Source organism: Cyprinodon variegatus, unplaced genomic scaffold (genome assembly GCF_000732505.1).
Source record: "Cyprinodon variegatus isolate N-32 unplaced genomic scaffold, C_variegatus-1.0 Scaffold43, whole genome shotgun sequence".
Taxonomy (NCBI): Eukaryota; Metazoa; Chordata; class Actinopteri; order Cyprinodontiformes; family Cyprinodontidae; genus Cyprinodon; species Cyprinodon variegatus.
The window spans coordinates 479,316-501,059 of NW_015150496.1; the positions used below are offsets into that span (position 1 = coordinate 479,316).

At 36.0% G+C, this 21,744-nt stretch overlaps 1 protein-coding gene across 6 annotated transcripts in view; it reads right to left on the bottom strand.

The window, feature by feature from the left end:
• cadm1 (cell adhesion molecule 1) overlaps positions 1 to 21,744 on the bottom strand; it is a 622,928-nt gene that overhangs the window by 8,934 nt on the left and 592,250 nt on the right. For all 6 annotated transcript variants that reach the window (XM_015370204.1, XM_015370203.1, XM_015370201.1 and 3 more), the window contains one exon: positions 432 to 560. In XM_015370204.1, coding sequence (XP_015225690.1) covers positions 432 to 560 — 129 coding nt within the window. The remainder of the gene's footprint in view (positions 1 to 431; positions 561 to 21,744) is intronic.

A 21,744-nucleotide genomic window follows, 5' to 3' on the forward strand; every position in this document is an offset into this window, starting at 1 on the left:
TATAAAACTGTGCACATTGAGAATAAAAAAACAATATCCAGCTATGGATTTTTTTACAGTAATGAATTTTGAAAATAGCAGCAACATCAGAGATGTGCAAAATGACAGCAGCATGTTATTTAACTGACTAATCAAATTTAATAGAATTTGAGCATCAAATGTATTTTGTGTTTAGAGTTCAAGTCTTAGTTAAGTTAGAAGCATGATTCATTATCTTTGACAATGTGAGCTGCTAATTATCAGATACAATGACTCAAGTTATGATAAACTCTGGTTGATCTGATTAGTACCATATTACGACTCTTGCTAGCAGTATGCAGTCTTAATAAACACTTTTATAACAGTGAGGCAGCACATTGTTCATCAAAAAAGTGAGATCAATAGTACCAGCTGTGTCTCTGGCTGTGAAGCTTTATTTTCTGTTCTAATACCTTTGTGTCTTGCAAAGTAGCGTCCTAAGACAATGAGCAGACAGAGCATGGCGAAGACAACCACGGCCACCACTCCTCCAATAACTGCGTGGTCCACAGGCCCTGCTGCTCCTTCTCCAGCTCGAGAGTCTGAAAGAAATAGGACAAAATTAAATCAATATGAGGAACAGAACTGGGAAATCATCCTACAACCTAGTGGGAGTTTCAATCAGCCACAGAAACCACTGCTGGGATATCCGACAACAAAATCTGATAGAAATGCAAAGCTGTTTTTGAGGTGGACCATATAATGTATCTTTTTATAGTGAATGAATGTAGCAGAAAAGACTAAGACGTAAACACAGAAGACAAACTTATATTCTTATTCATGTTATTCTCTCAGGTGTAAGGAAGAAAAAGTTACACCGAAGCACAGTATCAAGTACAGGGAGAAAACTTTTATTTCAAAATAAAGTCTTCCAATAAAATATTCACATCTCTAGAACTCTTTTTTTATACATTTTTCACGTCACAACAACAGGCTTTCATGGATTTTATGAGATTTTAAGTGATAACCTGTTTTGCTCAAGAACACAACAACACTGAAAACCAGAAAACCAGAGCCGGGGCTTGAACCGACAACCCTCCTGTTGCAGGGCAAACTCCTGCATCCAACATCACTGTCATCCCATCATCTGCATACTAGAGATCATTTCACAGAGTTCATCCTTAGTTTAAAGAGGCGTTATGTACGTTTTTCCTGATAAATATATTTTAAATACCCCTTTTATTTGACACTTTACAACTAAAATATCCGTTGATGAGCAGACTGACACCTCAGTAGTTCAGCATCAATGCATCTCTTAGCCTGTAGCATAATTTACTTTGGTTTGGAACTTCCCCTGCTCGGCGGATGCTATGTCAAGTACTTCTATATCAAACTGATCTGACCTCTGCCAACAATCGAAGCAATGCATTCAAGATAGATTTTGTAGATTCCCAGAAGCAACCGACATCCAGCTCACCTCAGACATAAATGGCAACTCAATATGAATTGAAAAAAGTAAAAAAACAAAACAAACAACTGTCAAGTACGAGAGCAAGCTAAGAGCACACGCAAAGAGTTCTGCATTTCTGTGTTTTGGCCAAAGGTGGCAGTATCTTTAGAAAACTCTTTAAAATGTATTTAGAGTGTTTTTATTCACTTCCTGTCTTTCCAATATTGATTGTCTTTCTACTGCTAGATAATGCATTACACTACCAAATATGCAAATTAGGTGATACCATCTTTAAGTAACTTTTTGCAAATTTTGCAAGCCAATAGCTACATCTTAATTGCTAAAGAGTCTGCAACAGTCAGAAAAAAAAATTCTGGGAGTGCTCTGCTCACTGTGTTTTTGTTGCTGCAAACTTCCTGTTTCTTACTTTCAATCACTGCCGAGACGATGCCTAGCCCTTAACCCAATGCACATTCTGCAATCCTCTGGGAATGCAATGGGATAATGCAATGGCGATACCAGGAGCTTAATCTCCGTGACTTCAACCTATTATTGCTGTTGGTGTAGAATCCTTTCGTGTCGACATGGAAAGTTTGACCAAAAGTAAATTCTCATATAATCTGGACCTGAAAAAATGTATGAATCAATAACTTCTATACTACATTATTATAATATATCTATTTTTCAGTAAAATAAATATTTGCATGATCTGTCTTTGTAAAATCGCCGTCTTCCAGGTCATGGCAGCACCAAACAAAACTTAAATTAGAGACAACCGATTTAATGATCAACTGGATTATTATAAAAGAAAATATGTTGATGAAAAATCTGTATACAGTGGGATAAAAAGCTGGATTTATCCCCACCATTCACAAAGGCAACATTAATTCAACATTGCACATTTAGAATATAATTCAACTTTATTGTCTTTACACAGTCACAAATACAGAGCAATGAAATGAACTTTTTTACAGAGTTTACAGATAAGCTATCCTCATCTGTCACTCTACTTTGTGACCATGTAAAACTGTGCTTTTGGGTTAGCATCTGACTATAAATTGTTAAAAATGAACACAAATACTGCGTCTGGATCAGTTTTAGGTTTGAAAAATCATATTGCAGATAAGGATTTTTTTAACATCCTTCACCCATAAATTTCCACAGTTTAGCAATTAGTATATCTTTACGTTTATAGGAACACATGATAAAAAAAAGTTTGAAGCTGCTGATTTTGAACACCAAAATTCCTTAGCACCTAATATGAGGATATGATTGGTGTTTACAATTAAGTCTGCATATATTTAATACACACAAACCTTTTGAAGATCAGGGACAAAGTAGAATACATTTGTAGAAAAACAGAGAAATTACAAAGAAACAAACAAAGAAAAAGAAATTATTTGAAAAAGGTTTTACGTTATTTTTATTCCCCGGTTTTACATTTTTCTACAATTTCTGAAGAGCATAATGAAGCCTGAGTTGATTCGCTTAGTAGAGAAGGTTCAACTCTGATCTGCACGCTTCACCACTGGTTCTATTACTTTATGACCACGATGTCTCTTTGACTTGAGCAGCTTTACCAGGGTGTTTTCTTGAAAAGCTTAATGAAAAAGTAAAAAAAAAACTTTTGTTTCTCCTATTTTATCGACGCTTAGCTGTAGCTCAAGGGAACAAATTGCCACAGTTCCCAGTTTGATGTCAGTCTAAGTAGATTTTCTTCAAATTGTTAATAGAGATTGTTAAAGAAAAGAAGAAACAAATAGTTATACATAATAGCTTTCCTTTAATAATTATTTAATGACCCAGACAGTTTAAATCTGATTAGCCTTATAACAAAATAAAACCACATACACTGTGTTCCCATTGGAGGAAATAATTGCATATACAGTAAATGATAGTTGCTGGAATCACGTTGTAAATTGCTTCTCTGGCTTGACGTGTATAGAAGGTTTCAAGGAACTGAAAGAGCACATTAACTATACTTTTCGGTTGTAATTAAATAAAACTAACTTCCTTTCAATGGAACTTTGCAATTATTTTTATTATAACATTTGCAGAGCAGTGAGAAAGTAAGACCGCACTTCTTTTTTTTTAATGCATTACATCTTGGCCAGGCTTGCCCTGCATGGAGATGATATGTAGTTCCCTTTGCTGCCACCAACAGGACAAACCTTGAAATTAAATAAGGTAAGGTAACACATTTTAAAGCCTTATTTGCTGTGCTGACTTTAAATTCCTCTCACTCATTTCCCACTGAAATTAATTTCAACCAGAAACTTTTGATGCAGACAATCAGCAATGATCCTTGGCAACCCGTCCACATTTCACCACCCTAAGCACCCAATGCTCTCCTCCTCTTCCTCCTGAAGCCAAAGTCCACATTAACATTGTAATAGAAAAGTGTGTTAAAGCACAACTCTAGCAGCCTGACAAGAAGTGAATTGGATGTCAGAGGGATTCCTGCTCAGTTTAATTGAATCTGCCCGGCGTTAAAAAAGAAAATCTGAAGTCAAAATAACCTATTAGATCTATCAGTTAATGTTTTGTTGAGTTTGACAGGTAGAACGGCACTGCCCTCTCTGATCTGCAGTCCTGCAGGCTGTGTAATGCACAGGCCAGGTGGGAGTGGTGATGCCGTCGTTGTTTTCTGAAGTTGACTCGCTGAAGCCCCTCAGTAAGGGGAATTAAGGCTTTCAGCGAACTACAGCTTATACTACCTGCCTGTTCTGCAACATTTTAGATCAGGTGGTCTAAAGAAAAATTCACAAATTCCTTTAATATTTGTAAAGAAGTAAAATCAAGCACTGTGTTGAGTTTATCCCCCCAAATCTTTTGCTTTTTAATTTGAAAACGCACTTTTGCTTCAACGCTCTAAATGCCAACATTAGACAAAAATAGCCTGAGTAAAAACAAAATGAAAATTCTACATATTTCACTATTTCCCTTATGTATCTGTATTTTTAGTATTTGAATTGTCCTATTGACTGCCGTACTTTGAGATGTCCAAAAATTAAAAGTGCTTCATAAATACAATTATTACTAATAAGTATCAACCCCAACCACAAATAACTAGTTGTTCTGCCTATTTGTTGTAACTGCTAATGAAATTTTTAAATCACTTTTGGGTCATTTTAGCTAACTCTTCCTTATATTAGGATTATTAGAGGCCACCAAAGTTGGAACAGATTATATAAGTTCATGTCACGCTTTATCCCAATCAGATTTAAGTCAGAATTCAAGCTCTCATATGAATTTTTTAGTATTTCAGATGTGGCCTTGCTGGTTTGCTTTAGAATGTAGTCTTTCTACACAACACCAGTAAGCTTAAGGCTGCAAAGTCACTAGCCATCACACCATTGCAGCCACTATTGTATGATTGTGTTTTTTTTTTTCTCCCTTATTCTCTAATCCGGTTGTTTTGCCAGGATAATGGTTTGCTTTTGGTCAACAGTGGTTTTGGTTTTAGCACTCTTTCCTTATTGTTCAATCCTGATCTTTCAACCTTACTGAGACATTTACTATAGTAAAGAGCTTTAGATGCTGTTCTGGGTCGTTCAGTGGCCTCCTGAATGACTCATCGATAAGCTTATGGAATGAATTCTGGTGGGTTGGCTACTAGTGGGAAGGTATCCAGTATTCCATGTTTTCTATAGAAGGATTTGTTTTTAACCAATGTTCTCTAAAGTCCCAAAACATTAAACAGCCAGGCCGATGATTCAATCGAGCTCTGCTGCTGCTATAGCATAACAGTTCAATGGTTTGTCATCTTTTGTTGTCATAGAAGGTGTTTTCCCGAACTTATCAAGGTTGATGGATATTGTTGGGGACCCAAATACAGAGCTGAAGAGGCAGAGATGATTCCTTGCCAAATTTAATGAAGTGAAAATATATAAGCCATAATCCAGAACCAAATGTTAAGAAACTCTGTAACCGAAAACTAGGAGACTTTAGGGAAGAATAAACCTGAGTAATAACAGGGATCCTGCATTGAGTAACAGAACAGGAGGTGTATAAATGGGAGACAGAAACAATGGGGGGACTAATTAGTTGATAGGGAGCAGGTGTAGACAGAAGTAACTAGAACAGGCATCCCCAAAGTCGGTCCTCGAGGGCCGCTGTCCTGCAGGTTTTAGAGGTTTCTCTGCTTTAGCACAGCTGATTCTGATGATTGTAGTTCAGCAAAAGCCTGTTAATCAGCTATCAATGAAAATCAGCTGTGCTGGAGAAGGGAAACCTCTAAAACCTGCAGGACAGCGGCCCTCGAGGACCAAGTTTGGAGATGCCTGAACTAAAAGGAGCTAAGGGGAAAGGAAATGACATTAGGGTGGAAACAGAATAACCAGGAGAAACAACAGGATCTAAAGGTAACCAAAAAAAGAAATTAAATAAGGCTAAACGGAAATACAACTAATGACTACAAAGTAAGGAATTACCAAGGGAAAAACTAGGATAAGAGAAGGGACTGGAGATAACTGAAACCATGGAAAACATAATCTAAAGATACGAGAAAGAATAACAAAAATTAGACTAAGGAATAAATAATACCAAAAATGTTGAAAAGAGATAACGAAAAGTAAAACAAAAAAAATTAAAATGCAGAATAACATAAAATAAAGCATAACTAAGAACCCAAAAGGAAAACTTAAACAGGACTAAAAAGTCCAGAATGTAAGATCACAACAGAACTCAGCTGCACTTCAAAGTTATTTGAGCTACTATATAATTCTTCTAAGAAAATTGACAATAAAAATGCATTTTCATCTACACAATCCCAATTAAATATGCCTATTCACTCATTTTCTAACAATTCTTTGTGGACCTGAGACACATTTGTAATCAGCTTTATGTTATCATTCCACCATGAAATTAGAACTTTTCAAATGAATGAAGGAAAGTCCAAAATTAATGTAACATTCATGCTGATGAGCTGTAGTAAATAGTTTGGGGCTGATGATAAACCATGTCACAAGTCTGGAGATAAATCTTGCCTCAGATGTAATTAGTAGGAAACTTGCAGAATCTTTGTTAAAGCACCGTGAAGATGTATTGTGTTGATGAGACCAAATGGGTTATTAAAGGACTTAATGTAGCAGCAAAAAAATAACATTAACCTCAGAATGGAGGCTGTGAACTGAAGTTGTGAAACATCATGAAAAAATAAACTGTGTAAGAGATAGCTCTAATTACTTCATACACTGTAACTTGCGTTATATGGCTCTCAGCTGTCACTTTAATATATGAATGTATTTAGTCTATTTCTTGCTTATACATACTATTTATTTAGTGCAAGAAAATGTCTCCTAAAAGTTTTCTGTAATTCAATTTCTATTCAAGCTGAAGCTCTTTTAAAACGTGCTTGAAATATAAAAGATGAGCCATGAGCAAAAGTGTCCACAGGGCTAAACAAAGAATGCAGCAGTCAATCAGGAGCGGTCATTTCGGCAGGGAGAGGAACCTACATCGGAGCATTTAGTATCTCATTTTCATGGAACATGTTGACAGAGACTTGATTTGAGACAGGAGAGATCTCCTAATTGGATCTCCTAATCTGCTAATTAAGCATTAGCGATTTGGCTGGTGTGCCTATACAGCCTGTAGATAGAGGGGCAATAAGGAATACAGAAGCACAATGTGGGCGGGGTGTCATAGGAGCAGGCTGCCTTGTCAAGATCCACTTCCAATGCCAGCAACACTGCTGGTTAAAGAGTGAATGTAATTAAAGCACCAATGAACCTATTCATTGAACCTATTTAAAAATGTCAGTGAAATCTTTTGCCTCTCGGGTAGCGGGCTATGCTGCTCACATACAGAATGACTCCTCTAAAGGATTATTAAGCCTTTCTGAAAATGTCAAAAATGGGTTTTTCGTTTTTTGTTCTGACGCACTGCAGCACCATTAAAACCCAGAATAAAAACACGGGAAAAGGAGGAATAAAGTTCAAAATTAAACAATTAAAAGCACCGTCAAATTATCCTTTCAAAGTGCATCCTTCAGCTGTGATTTGTGAGCTTCATCAGACTGCTCTCAGATTCTGGGAAGCATTTATCATTCATTATTTAGACACATGTTACAGTAACTGGAAATAGGAAAAGCACTGCTCTGGAGCTAAATAAGACATAAAGAAGAGCGACGTTTAAAGAGTATTCCAACATGCATCTGCAAAACTCGAAGGAAAGCTAAAAAAAAATCCAACCATCAAAATTCATGCAGCACATATATGTAATGCATTATATATACTAAAGTCAGATGTATTTTCTTCATGTTAATTTGCAGTGGCAGTTAAGTTTAGAGCACCAAAAACTCTGAAGTTCCAATAATAGAATGAGCATTAGAGGATATACTAGTACAAAAGGGATGTACAATAGCAGGATTGTTACAATTTTAAAAAAAAAGCATCAGCTGTTTGACTGAAATGGGACATTGGTGCTCTTAATGTCCTCTTTGGTCAAATTATTTGAATATTTAAATTTAGTAACATGTAATCAGAAATGAATGGTTTCCGTGGATAAAACCAATTGCAGCCTTAAAAGTGCACAAAGCTGAACTAATAACCAGGTCCAAATCATAAAGCCTGTCTAAAATGGGAAGAAAAAAAAGCATAATGTTTTTTAACATGACTATGAAAAGCATATGCTGATGATCAGAACACTTAAAATACTGACCGGAGGACATATAAATAGTAAGTGGTAAATGGTCTGTACTTGATCAAAGTGCTTTACACTACATTCAGTTAGTCACCCATGTAGCACACACTGATGGTAAATGTAAATCCTAATCACCTACAAAGTTATTAACAAAAAAAGACAGATTGTGAAGGCAATTTTGAAAATCTAAAGTTGCACAAAGATAAAAAAAAAAAAAAAATGCTGCCTACCCAGAAAAAAAGTCGACAAAAAGCATTGATTACGGGACATGTTCGCATGGCATTGTCTTAATAGGTTTCTGCAATGTCACAACATTGATTTACACCCAGTTTTGCATGAATTTTTCACCAAGACGATTAATTGACAATGATAGTCTGACCTCTTTAGACCTTTCCCCTGCTCAATCCAAAGATTCTCAATGTGGTTAAGGTCTGGAATCTATGTTGATCGATGCATATGCGAAAATCATGTCTTATGCTTTCTAACCCAAACTTTCACATATGGAGCCCAATGAATCCTGGTAGAGTGATATATTTCAATATTTGAAAGCAAGCAAAGAAGAAAGCATCTATTGATTGAATAACCAGGTCATCCAATAAGTAATTGTGGTGGGATGCCACCTGCCCAAACAATCCACTTGGGAAATGTCCATATTCCTGAATATTACAAAGTCAACTGTCATCCATATCATAAGAAAATGGAAGTGTTTGGGAACCACAGCAACTCGACCACAAAGTGGTAGGAGACGTAAACTGAAGGATCGCGATCAGTGGATGCTGAAGCTTATAGTGCAAAGAGCTCGCCAATGATTGGCAGAGTCAATCACTATGCACCTCCAACAGTTTATGTGGTCTTCAGGTTAGCTCAAGAATGGTACAAACAGAGCTTCATGGAATGGTTTTCCATGGTCGAGCAGCTGTATCCTAATCACCTCACCAAATGCAATGAAAGGCATCTGAGGCAGTAGTGGAAAGCATGCTGCAATGGACTCAAGAGCAGTGGAGACACATTCTCTGGAGTGTCAAATTATTTGTCACCATCTGAAAATCTGATGAATGAGTCTGGGTTTGGCAGTTGTAAGGAGAACAGAACTTTTCTGGGCCAAGTGTAAAGTTTATTGGAGGGCGATTATGGTGTGGGTTTGTTTTTAGGAGTTGGGCTTAAACCCTTAGTTCCAGTGAAAGGAACTCTAAACGCTTCAGCAAACCAACACACTTTGGACAATTCCATGCTCCCAACTTTGTGGGACCAGTTTGAAACTTGCCCCTTCCTCTTCCAACATGACTGTGCACCAGTGCAGAAAGCAAGGTCCATGAAGACATGGATGGTCAAACGTGGACAACCCTGACTGGCCTGCACAATGTCCTGACCTAAACTCACTAGAACACTTTTAAATAAATTAGAGCAGAGACTAAGCTAGAAACCTAATTCTAATCTCAACTTTTTGATTTTTTAGCAACAATTTCTATCACTTTTACTGAGTTTTTAATGGTTTGATGAGAACCTAATGAAGAAGCCACATAGAGAAACTCAATAAAGTTACAAAGGATTGGAAAAGCAGACAATAGTTGGTTGAGACTGAGAACAATGGTAAACCCAGGTCACCATGAGATCTAAGGTAAAGCAGTCTCTTTTTTCCCTCAAGTATTCCTGGCCACAGGGGTCAGAAACTTGTACTACCAGAAAAGAAGGCAGCAGCAACATTTCAGATAAGCCATCATTTATTTATATTCTGGGACAATGCTGTCACTTCCTATTCTCAGTTCACATGGCTATATGTGCTGCAAGCAAATCATGCAACACTCTGCATCAAAAGTGTGTTTGTTAAACCCAATGAGAGAACACGGTACTGCTGGTGAGTAGTCCCCAAACAGAACAACAGGTACTGAGCTGACACTTTATATAAAAGGTACAGTTTGCAGTATTTCCCACAGTGCGACATAAAACAACAACTGCTCTATGCTATTCATGATGTGCTTATGGCAAACCTTATGAGAGGGAATTTATTCTAAAATAGAAACTTATCCAACCAGGATGGTTCAACTAGGTCAGGACAACAGCAGCGCTCTAAACTTTAAAAAAAGACTAAATTTAACCTTTAACCATCATGCTTCAGTTTGTGGTTTCTTTTCAGCCCTTTTCAAACAAGGTTTGGACTGCCCATTCAATTGTTAGGGCATTCAAAAATCTTTGCATCTTTGGAAATCTGGAAAAGCTCTTTAGTTTAAGGTTGGATCCAGGGAGAACAGATATTATATTTTCCCATGACATAAAAACTTTTCTTCAAGATTCTTTCAAAATGCAATTGCCAGGCTTGTACATTTAGCCACAACAAGCTCTTATCCCAGGTAGATGGTGCGGTCAATAAAAACAAGCCTTCATGATGTCACCAAGTAAAATGCTACACATTTCTTTGGTCAAAGGTTTCATTCTGATGTTGGTTCTATTTGTGTCTGAATCGGAGTGTCTTAACTTAAATACAGATTTCAGAAGTCTGAACATTCTTTCTATACCATTTGAATATTTACAATCCCCTTTAAGTTTGCAGCCTTTATGCTTTTCAACATTTTCAAACCATACTTTTTGCCTCACACAACTTTCTAATTACCGTATATGCTTAAGAAGTTAACAAAATCCATTAAATATAAGTTTTACGTTTTAAATGGAATTACAAAAATTATATATTTTAAATTGCTGAAAATTAGAAGAAAACTTTGCCCTCCATACAGTCCAAGAGGACCTCTTCAAGACTTTGCAGAGGCTGTTGATGATTTTCAAATTCATGGTGGGGGTCATCATCAAACAACTAAATGGGCAAAAAGAATACACACAACACAAAACCTAAAATTAAAGCACTTACCAATGAAAATAATGGGTGGAGCTTTTTACTCAATTATAAACTCAAAGTATATCTGCTTTGGATCAAAATATAGCCAAAATAGTAGAAATGAAGCTAACGGACCTGAAATCAGTTACATATGCCCTATTCACACTAACCCTCTAGAACCAATCCCTGCCAAGTTCGCATGGTTCCTCGCATCCTATCAGTGGTCCACAATACTACAGCAATCAAGGCAGGAGTTTGCAGCAATTGTTAAACACTGACTAATCTGTAACCCTGTATTCCCAAAGGAAATATTTTCAAACAAAATGAAAATTGCAAATATTATAACACTATACAAAACAGGCGATAGACACAAATTCACAAACTATCAGCCTATTTCATTACTTTCACAGTTTTCCAATATTTTGGAAGAAAACTCTTTATTAGCAGATTGGAACACTTCATTGGTTAATACAAACTACTTTCTGAAAATTAAAACAGATTTAGATGACAGAGAGAGCCACAGCTTTGGCAGTTTAGTAATTTATAGAAGAAGTGATTATCAGTCGTCATGTTTGGAAATTGCTTGTGGTGTCCCCCAGCGGTGTCCCCCAGGGGTCCGTATTTGGGACAGATACTACTTATTCGATACATAAATGACATATGTAAAGTTACATTTTTTTTGTTTGCAAATGAAACAAATTTTTGTTGTACAGATGAGAACTTAAAGCAGCTCCTGAATGGTATCTCACGAATAAAAAAAAAATGGTTTGACAAAAAAAAAAATGTCCTTAAACCTGGATAAAAAGATATTTTCATGCTATTTGGAAATTAAAAAGGAATCAGATATATGAAAGTCAAACTATAACGGGTAGAGGTTGAACGAGTAAATTAAATAATATTCATAGGTGTGATTAGTGACTACCAGATCTGCTAGAAGCCCCATATCAAACGTGCAGAATACAATTTCTAAAAGCATCACAATTCTTAGTAAAGAAAATACTTTTCTGAACTGTAGAGCTATTAAAACATTTTTTACAGTTCATGTTATTGTGTTGAAGTATTGGGTAACATCAACAGGACATCACTCAAACTGCAATGCACACTGCAGAAAAGAGCCATCAGCATAATTCATAAGCCTGGCTATCATGACCAAAATAATCCATTATTCATTCATTCCTGCTTGCCAAAGTTCTATGATCTTGTACAGTTTCATACCTTACAACTAAAGTATAAAGCCAGAAATAAACCAGACAGTAAACAAAAACTATTTGTTGAGAGAGGGAGAGGGTATAATACAGATATAATATATATATATATATAATCTAAGTTTCAAAATCTTATGTGCTCAAATGAACATGAAATGTGCATTTCATAAATGCGCATTTGTTTCATGTATGGAACATCCTCTGCTTTGACTTAAACTAATGTCTAAGTATAAGGCTGCTTAGGAAAGGCTTTAACTGATTATAAGATGGAAGGGCAATTAAATGTCAAGAAATATAAGTCACTGTGCACCAATGTATAGGCTACATATTTTTGCAAAAGTGGTGTTCACATTTGCTATGAATAATAATTGTAAATGTTTATGTTTGTGGGTATATGTGTAAAAGTGTGTATTTATATATGTACATAAACAATTTTATTAGCTCGCTTAAAAGACTTTTGATTTTTTTATATCAAAAAGTATATATAGTATATATATATATATATAAAAAAATACTTTTTGAGTACCATGGACTAGTAGGTAAAATACAAATGGCAAAAAAAGCTAGTGGACTACAGGAAAAAGAAGTTATGATTAAATCCACTTTTCTTCTTCATACCCCTTTTCTGAAATTAGATCAAAATCATACATATTACAATTATATATGCAATTATTTACATTTCAACATTTAATTTGTCTTATTGTATTTTGTATACTGGTTTTCCTAAATTAAGTTTTTCAATAATTAATTCAAACCTAAGCATCATCAGGTATTCAGTTAGAAAATCTGTTTTTTTAACATCTATGACTCAGCCAGCTTTTAAAACAGACAGCACAAACAAAGTTTAAAACCTTAATTCGGTTATAGGATTAAATATCTAATTGACAGCAGGTGGAGATGTGCATGGCTAAATGAAATCCTTCTCATATTTTCTCCATATGTAACATCAGCCTCTGTGTATATAATCAATTCCACTTGTGGTGTCAAACAATATAGTGAGGAGAAGGCGTTCCAGCTCGTAAGCCAAAGTAGAGCCAACAGTACATTAACTCCTTGGAAACCTTGCACCTTTTTTATCTGACGGGGCCATTCATCATTTATCTAATCATGGCAAGTTCTCATCCAAAATGTAATATAATTATGGGCTATAACTGTTCTCAGGATATTAAGCTGTATCTGGGCCACGGCTAGCTCAATAAATACCTTCTAATAATGGCTTTTAGTGGTCTCTGGAGCGACTTATCCTAACACACTGAGGACTCTGTATGGCTCCCAGGGCCAAATGAGTTTGCAGCTTGTTGCAGAGATGCACATCAGTCCTGTTAATGGGGACAGTGTTTGGCAAAAAAAAAGAAAGAAAGAAAGAAAAGAAAGCAGCCCAGTGGAGCTTCTCTTCATCCTCTAGACTATTCTCTCCTCTCTCATGCGTGATTATCTACAGACCCCCACCCCAGTCTCCAACTCCCCCCTTTCACCCTGCTGTCATGGAGCTGCTTCCAGTCATGTCAAGAATGGCTAGACTTGCTGGGTAGGGACAGTGGCCTAGTTGGTTCAGGTGCATTCTCCTAAAATAATCACCTGACTCACACAAATAAGATCAAAACAATTATTAGGGATGTGTTAATCTTAAAGAAAAGGCCAGGACATAAATACGCTGCAGAAACCTGATCCGAAGAGAAAACACTTGAACAAATAGACTCCCACAATAGAGTGCTGTGTCGCATCTTCTACCGCCTCATTGGTAATAACAACAGAGACTCCGTGTAGCCCGGTGTTGTGAGACAGAATGGTATCAGTGAAATGACATTGGGGGCTTTGTGTAGATCTGTGAAAACAGCAGACACAGCCCAGAAAGAAGGAGCTGTGCCAAAGAAATGAGAGGCGAAATCCTGGAGAAGAAGCCAAGAAAATGGTCATATTACCATAAAGACAGTAAACACAAAACAAAGCACTCAAAGGTCATACACTGCAAAAACNACCTACAAAGTTATTAACAAAAAAAGACAGATTGTGAAGGCAATTTTGAAAATCTAAAGTTGCACAAAGATAAAAAAAAAAAAAAAATGCTGCCTACCCAGAAAAAAAGTCGACACAAAAAGCATTGATTACGGGACATGTTCGCATGGCATTGTCTTAATAGGTTTCTGCAATGTCACAACATTGATTTACACCCAGTTTTGCATGAATTTTTCACCAAGACGATTCATTGACAATGATAGTCTGACCTCTTTAGACCTTTCCCCTGCTCAATCCAAAGATTCTCAATGTGGTTAAGGTCTGGAATCTATGTTGATCGATGCATATGCGAAAATCATGTCTTATGCTTTCTAACCCAAACTTTCACATATGGAGCCCAATGAATCCTGGTAGAGTGATATATTTCAATATTTGAAAGCAAGCAAAGAAGAAAGCATCTATTGATTGAATAACCAGGTCATCCAATAAGTAATTGTGATGGGATGCCACCTGCGCAAACAATCCACTTGGGAAATGCTCATACTTCTGAACATTACAAAGTCAACTGTCATCCATATCATAAGAAAATGGAAGTGTTTGGGAACCACAGCAACTCGACCACAAAGTGGTAGGAGACGTAAACTGAAGGATCGCGATCAGTGGATGCTGAAGCTTATAGTGCAAAGAGCTCGCCAATGATTGGCAGAGTCAATCACTATGCACCTCCAACAGTTTATGTGGTCTTCAGGTTAGCTCAAGAATGGTACAAACAGAGCTTCATGGAATGCTTTTCCATGGTCGAGCAGCTGTATCCTAATCACCTCACCAAATGCAATGAAAGGCATCTGAGGCAGTAGTGGAAAGCATGCTGCAATGGACTCAAGAGCAGTGGACACACATTCTCTGGAGTGTCAAATTATTTCCCACCATCTGAAAATCTGATGAATGAGTCTGGGTTTGGCAGTTGTAAGGAGAACAGAACTTTTCTGGGCCAAGTGTAAAGTTTATTGGAGGGCGGTTTGTTTTTAGGAGTTGGGCTTAAACAGTTCTAGTGAAAGGAACTCTCAACGCTTCAGCAAACCAACACACTTTGGACAATTCCATGCTCCCAACTTTGTGGGACCAGTTTGAAACTTGCCCCTTCCTCTTCCAACATGACTGTGCACCAGTGCAAAAAGCAAGGTCCATGAAGACATGGATGGTCTTACGTGGACCACCCTGACTGGCCTGCACAATGTCCTGACCTAAACTCAATAGAACACATTTAAATAAATTAGAGCAGAGACTAAGCTAGAAACCTAATTCTAATCTCAACTTTTTGATTTTTTAGCAACAATTTCTATCACTTTTACTGAGTTTTTAATGGTTTGATGAGAACCTAATGAAGAAGCCACATAGAGAAACTCAATAAAGTTACAAAGGATTGGAAAAGCAGACAATAGTTGGTTGAGACTGAGAACAATGGTAAACCCAGGTCACCATGAGATCTAAGGTAAAGCAGTCTCTTTTTTCCCTCAAGTATTCCTGGCCACAGGGGTCAGAAACTTGTACTACCAGAAAAGAAGGCAGCAGCAACATTTCAGATAAGCCATCATTTATTTATATTCTGGGACAATGCTGTCACTTCCTATTCTCAGTTCACATGGCTATATGTGCTGCAAGCAAATCATGCAACACTCTGCATCAAAAGTGTGTTTGTTAAACCCAATGAGAGAACACGGTACTGCTGGTGAGTAGTCCCCAAACAGAACAACAGGTACTGAGCTGACACTTTATATAAAAGGTACAGTTTGCAGTATTTCCCACAGTGCGACATAAAACAACAACTGCTCTATGCTATTCATGATGTGCTTATGGCAAACCTTATGAGAGGGAATTTATTCTAAAATAGAAACTTATCCAACCAGGATGGTTCAACTAGGTCAGGACAACAGCAGCGCTCTAAACTTTAAAAAAAGACTAAATTTAACCTTTAACCATCATGCTTCAGTTTGTGGTTTCTTTTCAGCCCTTTTCAAACAAGGTTTGGACTGCCCATTCAATTGTTAGGGCATTCAAAAATCTTTGCATCTTTGGAAATCTGGAAAAGCTCTTTAGTTTAAGGTTGGATCCAGGGAGAACAGATATTATATTTTCCCATGACATAAAAACTTTTCTTCAAGATTCTTTCAAAATGCAATTGCCAGGCTTGTACATTTAGCCACAACAAGCTCTTATCCCAGGTAGATGGTGCGGTCAATAAAAACAAGCCTTCATGATGTCACCAAGTAAAATGCTACACATTTCTTTGGTCAAAGGTTTCATTCTGATGTTGGTTCTATTTGTGTCTGAATCGGAGTGTCTTAACTTAAATACAGATTTCAGAAGTCTGAACATTCTTTCTATACCATTTGAATATTTACAATCCCCTTTAAGTTTGCAGCCTTTATGCTTTTCAACATTTTCAAACCATACTTTTTGCCTCACACAACTTTCTAATTACCGTATATGCTTAAGAAGTTAACAAAATCCATTAAATATAAGTTTTACGTTTTAAATGGAATTACAAAAATTATATATTTTAAATTGCTGAAAATTAGAAGAAAACTTTGCCCTCCATACAGTCCAAGAGGACCTCTTCAAGACTTTGCAGAGGCTGTTGATGATTTTCAAATTCATGGTGGGGGTCATCATCAAACAACTAAATGGGCAAAAAGAATACACACAACACAAAACCTAAAATTAAAGCACTTACCAATGAAAATAATGGGTGGAGCTTTTTACTCAATTATAAACTCAAAGTATATCTGCTTTGGATCAAAATATAGCCAAAATAGTAGAAATGAAGCTAACGGACCTGAAATCAGTTACATATGCCCTATTCACACTAACCCTCTAGAACCAATCCCTGCCAAGTTCGCATGGTTCCTCGCATCCTATCAGTGGTCCACAATACTACAGCAATCAAGGCAGGAGTTTGCAGCAATTGTTAAACACTGACTAATCTGTAACCCTGTATTCCCAAAGGAAATATTTTCAAACAAAATGAAAATTGCAAATATTATAACACTATACAAAACAGGCGATAGACACAAATTCACAAACTATCAGCCTATTTCATTACTTTCACAGTTTTCCAATATTTTGGAAGAAAACTCTTTATTAGCAGATTGGAACACTTCATTGGTTAATACAAACTACTTTCTGAAAATTAAAACAGATTTAGATGACAGAGAGAGCCACAGCTTTGGCAGTTTAGTAATTTATAGAAGAAGTGATTATCAGTCGTCATGTTTGGAAATTGCTTGTGGTGTCCCCCAGCGGTGTCCCCCAGGGGTCCGTATTTGGGACAGATACTACTTATTCGATACATAAATGACATATGTAAAGTTACATTTTTTTTGTTTGCAAATGAAACAAATTTTTGTTGTACAGATGAGAACTTAAAGCAGCTCCTGAATGGTATCTCACGAATAAAAAAAAAATGGTTTGACAAAAAAAAAAATGTCCTTAAACCTGGATAAAAAGATATTTTCATGCTATTTGGAAATTAAAAAGGAATCAGATATATGAAAGTCAAACTATAACGGGTAGAGGTTGAACGAGTAAATTAAATAATATTCATAGGTGTGATTAGTGACTACCAGATCTGCTAGAAGCCCCATATCAAACGTGCAGAATACAATTTCTAAAAGCATCACAATTCTTAGTAAAGAAAATACTTTTCTGAACTGTAGAGCTATTAAAACATTTTTTACAGTTCATGTTATTGTGTTGAAGTATTGGGTAACATCAACAGGACATCACTCAAACTGCAATGCACACTGCAGAAAAGAGCCATCAGCATAATTCATAAGCCTGGCTATCATGACCAAAATAATCCATTATTCATTCATTCCTGCTTGCCAAAGTTCTATGATCTTGTACAGTTTCATACCTTACAACTAAAGTATAAAGCCAGAAATAAACCAGACAGTAAACAAAAACTATTTGTTGAGAGAGGGAGAGGGTATAATACAGATATAATATATATATATATATAATCTAAGTTTCAAAATCTTATGTGCTCAAATGAACATGAAATGTGCATTTCATAAATGCGCATTTGTTTCATGTATGGAACATCCTCTGCTTTGACTTAAACTAATGTCTAAGTATAAGGCTGCTTAGGAAAGGCTTTAACTGATTATAAGATGGAAGGGCAATTAAATGTCAAGAAATATAAGTCACTGTGCACCAATGTATAGGCTACATATTTTTGCAAAAGTGGTGTTCACATTTGCTATGAATAATAATTGTAAATGTTTATGTTTGTGGGTATATGTGTAAAAGTGTGTATTTATATATGTACATAAACAATTTTATTAGCTCGCTTAAAAGACTTTTGATTTTTTTATATCAAAAAGTATATATAGTATATATATATATATATAAAAAAATACTTTTTGAGTACCATGGACTAGTAGGTAAAATACAAATGGCAAAAAAAGCTAGTGGACTACAGGAAAAAGAAGTTATGATTAAATCCACTTTTCTTCTTCATACCCCTTTTCTGAAATTAGATCAAAATCATACATATTACAATTATATATGCAATTATTTACATTTCAACATTTAATTTGTCTTATTGTATTTTGTATACTGGTTTTCCTAAATTAAGTTTTTCAATAATTAATTCAAACCTAAGCATCATCAGGTATTCAGTTAGAAAATCTGTTTTTTTAACATCTATGACTCAGCCAGCTTTTAAAACAGACAGCACAAACAAAGTTTAAAACCTTAATTCGGTTATAGGATTAAATATCTAATTGACAGCAGGTGGAGATGTGCATGGCTAAATGAAATCCTTCTCATATTTTCTCCATATGTAACATCAGCCTCTGTGTATATAATCAATTCCACTTGTGGTGTCAAACAATATAGTGAGGAGAAGGCGTTCCAGCTCGTAAGCCAAAGTAGAGCCAACAGTACATTAACTCCTTGGAAACCTTGCACCTTTTTTATCTGACGGGGCCATTCATCATTTATCTAATCATGGCAAGTTCTCATCCAAAATGTAATATAATTATGGGCTATAACTGTTCTCAGGATATTAAGCTGTATCTGGGCCACGGCTAGCTCAATAAATACCTTCTAATAATGGCTTTTAGTGGTCTCTGGAGCGACTTATCCTAACACACTGAGGACTCTGTATGGCTCCCAGGGCCAAATGAGTTTGCAGCTTGTTGCAGAGATGCACATCAGTCCTGTTAATGGGGACAGTGTTTGGCAAAAAAAAAGAAAGAAAGAAAGAAAAGAAAGCAGCCCAGTGGAGCTTCTCTTCATCCTCTAGACTATTCTCTCCTCTCTCATGCGTGATTATCTACAGACCCCCACCCCAGTCTCCAACTCCCCCCTTTCACCCTGCTGTCATGGAGCTGCTTCCAGTCATGTCAAGAATGGCTAGACTTGCTGGGTAGGGACAGTGGCCTAGTTGGTTCAGGTGCATTCTCCTAAAATAATCACCTGACTCACACAAATAAGATCAAAACAATTATTAGGGATGTGTTAATCTTAAAGAAAAGGCCAGGACATAAATACGCTGCAGAAACCTGATCCGAAGAGAAAACACTTGAACAAATAGACTCCCACAATAGAGTGCTGTGTCGCATCTTCTACCGCCTCATTGGTAATAACAACAGAGACTCCGTGTAGCCCGGTGTTGTGAGACAGAATGGTATCAGTGAAATGACATTGGGGGCTTTGTGTAGATCTGTGAAAACAGCAGACACAGCCCAGAAAGAAGGAGCTGTGCCAAAGAAATGAGAGGCGAAATCCTGGAGAAGAAGCCAAGAAAATGGTCATATTACCATAAAGACAGTAAACACAAAACAAAGCACTCAAAGGTCATACACTGCAAAAACAATCTGAAATTAAGTAAAAATTTCTTAAATCAAGTGTATTTAGCCTTAATTTGAGCAGGTAAATAAGATAGTTTGCCAATGGAATGAGTATTTCTACACTTAAAATAAGTTAATTAGATAATATGCACTTGAAATAAGACAATGCAATTGATGTTTCTTAATTCAAATGTAAATCATCTTGTTCCATTGGCAAACTGTTTCATTTACCTCCTCAACTTAGGATAACATGCACTTATTTTAAGAAAAAAATTACTTATTTATATTTACATTTTTTGCAGTGTTTATGAACTGCACTGCAAAAACGATCAAAAATAACTTAAAATTTCTTAAATTAAGTGTATTCACCCTTAATTTGAGTAGGTAAAGGAGATAGTTTGCCAATGGAATGAGTAATTTTATTCTTAAAATAAGATAATTAGATAATATGCACTTGAAATAAGACAATGCAACTGTGTTTTCTTATTTTAAGTGTAAATTGTCTTGTTCCATTGGCAAAATGTCTCTTTTACCTCCTCAATTCAAGAACAAATGAACTTATTTGAAGAAAAAAATGACTTATTTGGATTTAGATCTTTTGCAGTGTGCTCACAGATTAATACACAAGCTTCACCATCTGTGTTACCATAAAAGCAGTTTTTTAAAGTAAAAAAGTTAGAATCAAATCTCTGATGAAAGCTCTGCTAAAAGTCAGATTAAGTTTATATAAAATCTTTTTAGCTTGGCAAATAGTAATCAAATAAGCATGTTAAAACTTGGAGTACACTGATTTAAATACAATTAATTCATTTAAATTTCTTCAGTTACAGGACTATGAAACAGTTTGCCTCTTTAATGGTAGTGAACAAAACTTGAGGGAAAAAGGTTAATACAGATTTTATGCCATTTGTGAAAGACAAGAATAAATTTAACAGCAATACAACAGCAAGTGTTGGTTTTAGGCCTAAAGCTTTATATACGGTAAGAAAGATCTTTCTTCTACAACATTTTTTGTTAGTCTTTTGTTTACACATCTTCTGTTGTAACCAATAGATCATGTTAAATTAATAAGTTACTCATGCAGGTTTTCTAACAATTTTAGCTTTAGTTTAAACTCAAATAGTGGTAAAAAGTTTGTGTATAAACGTCCCTTTAGTCTACAGCATGTGTAGCATTAGCTTGAATTTAGTTTATGAGGTTATTCATAACTTTTTAGTAAGAATACAAGATGAAGAAATACTGTATACAATGCATGTTGTGTGAAATGCTTTCAGATAATTGCTATGTTACAGTTAAATAGGTCCAACTGTTGGCAAAATATAAAGTGATTACATGGAGAAAAGTGAAACTTGCAAGACTGTTGCAAAGCTTGTTTTTGAATAAAATGTGGACAAACAGCTGTTGGCAGAAATTGGACCTCTGATGTCTATAGATGTCAGGGTTAGGATGCTGGTCACAAATGGAGAAATTTATCCAAAATCTACCTGAATACAGCTAGAATTTTATTGTTAAAAAAAAACATTGAAGTCATAGCTGCCATTTATTGCTGCAATAAAATGTGACCAGGCTGCCCTCATAATAAAGAGCTTTTAAATAATTTCTTACAGTACAGATCTTCTTAATATATATTTAAGCTGTTCTTCTGATCCCTGGATAAATTATTATATTTACTTTACTTTATGAATTCGATTTGTAAATTTTAACTTTCCTGCCACTGTTCTATTCTTGGGTAGACGTAAAGTTATACCTCCATCCTAATTTTGCTCATCCCAAGATGGGTCACGCAGGGTGCGGGTGTCTATATCCAGCAGTCAATGGGCGAGAGGCGAGGTGTCCACCCTGGAC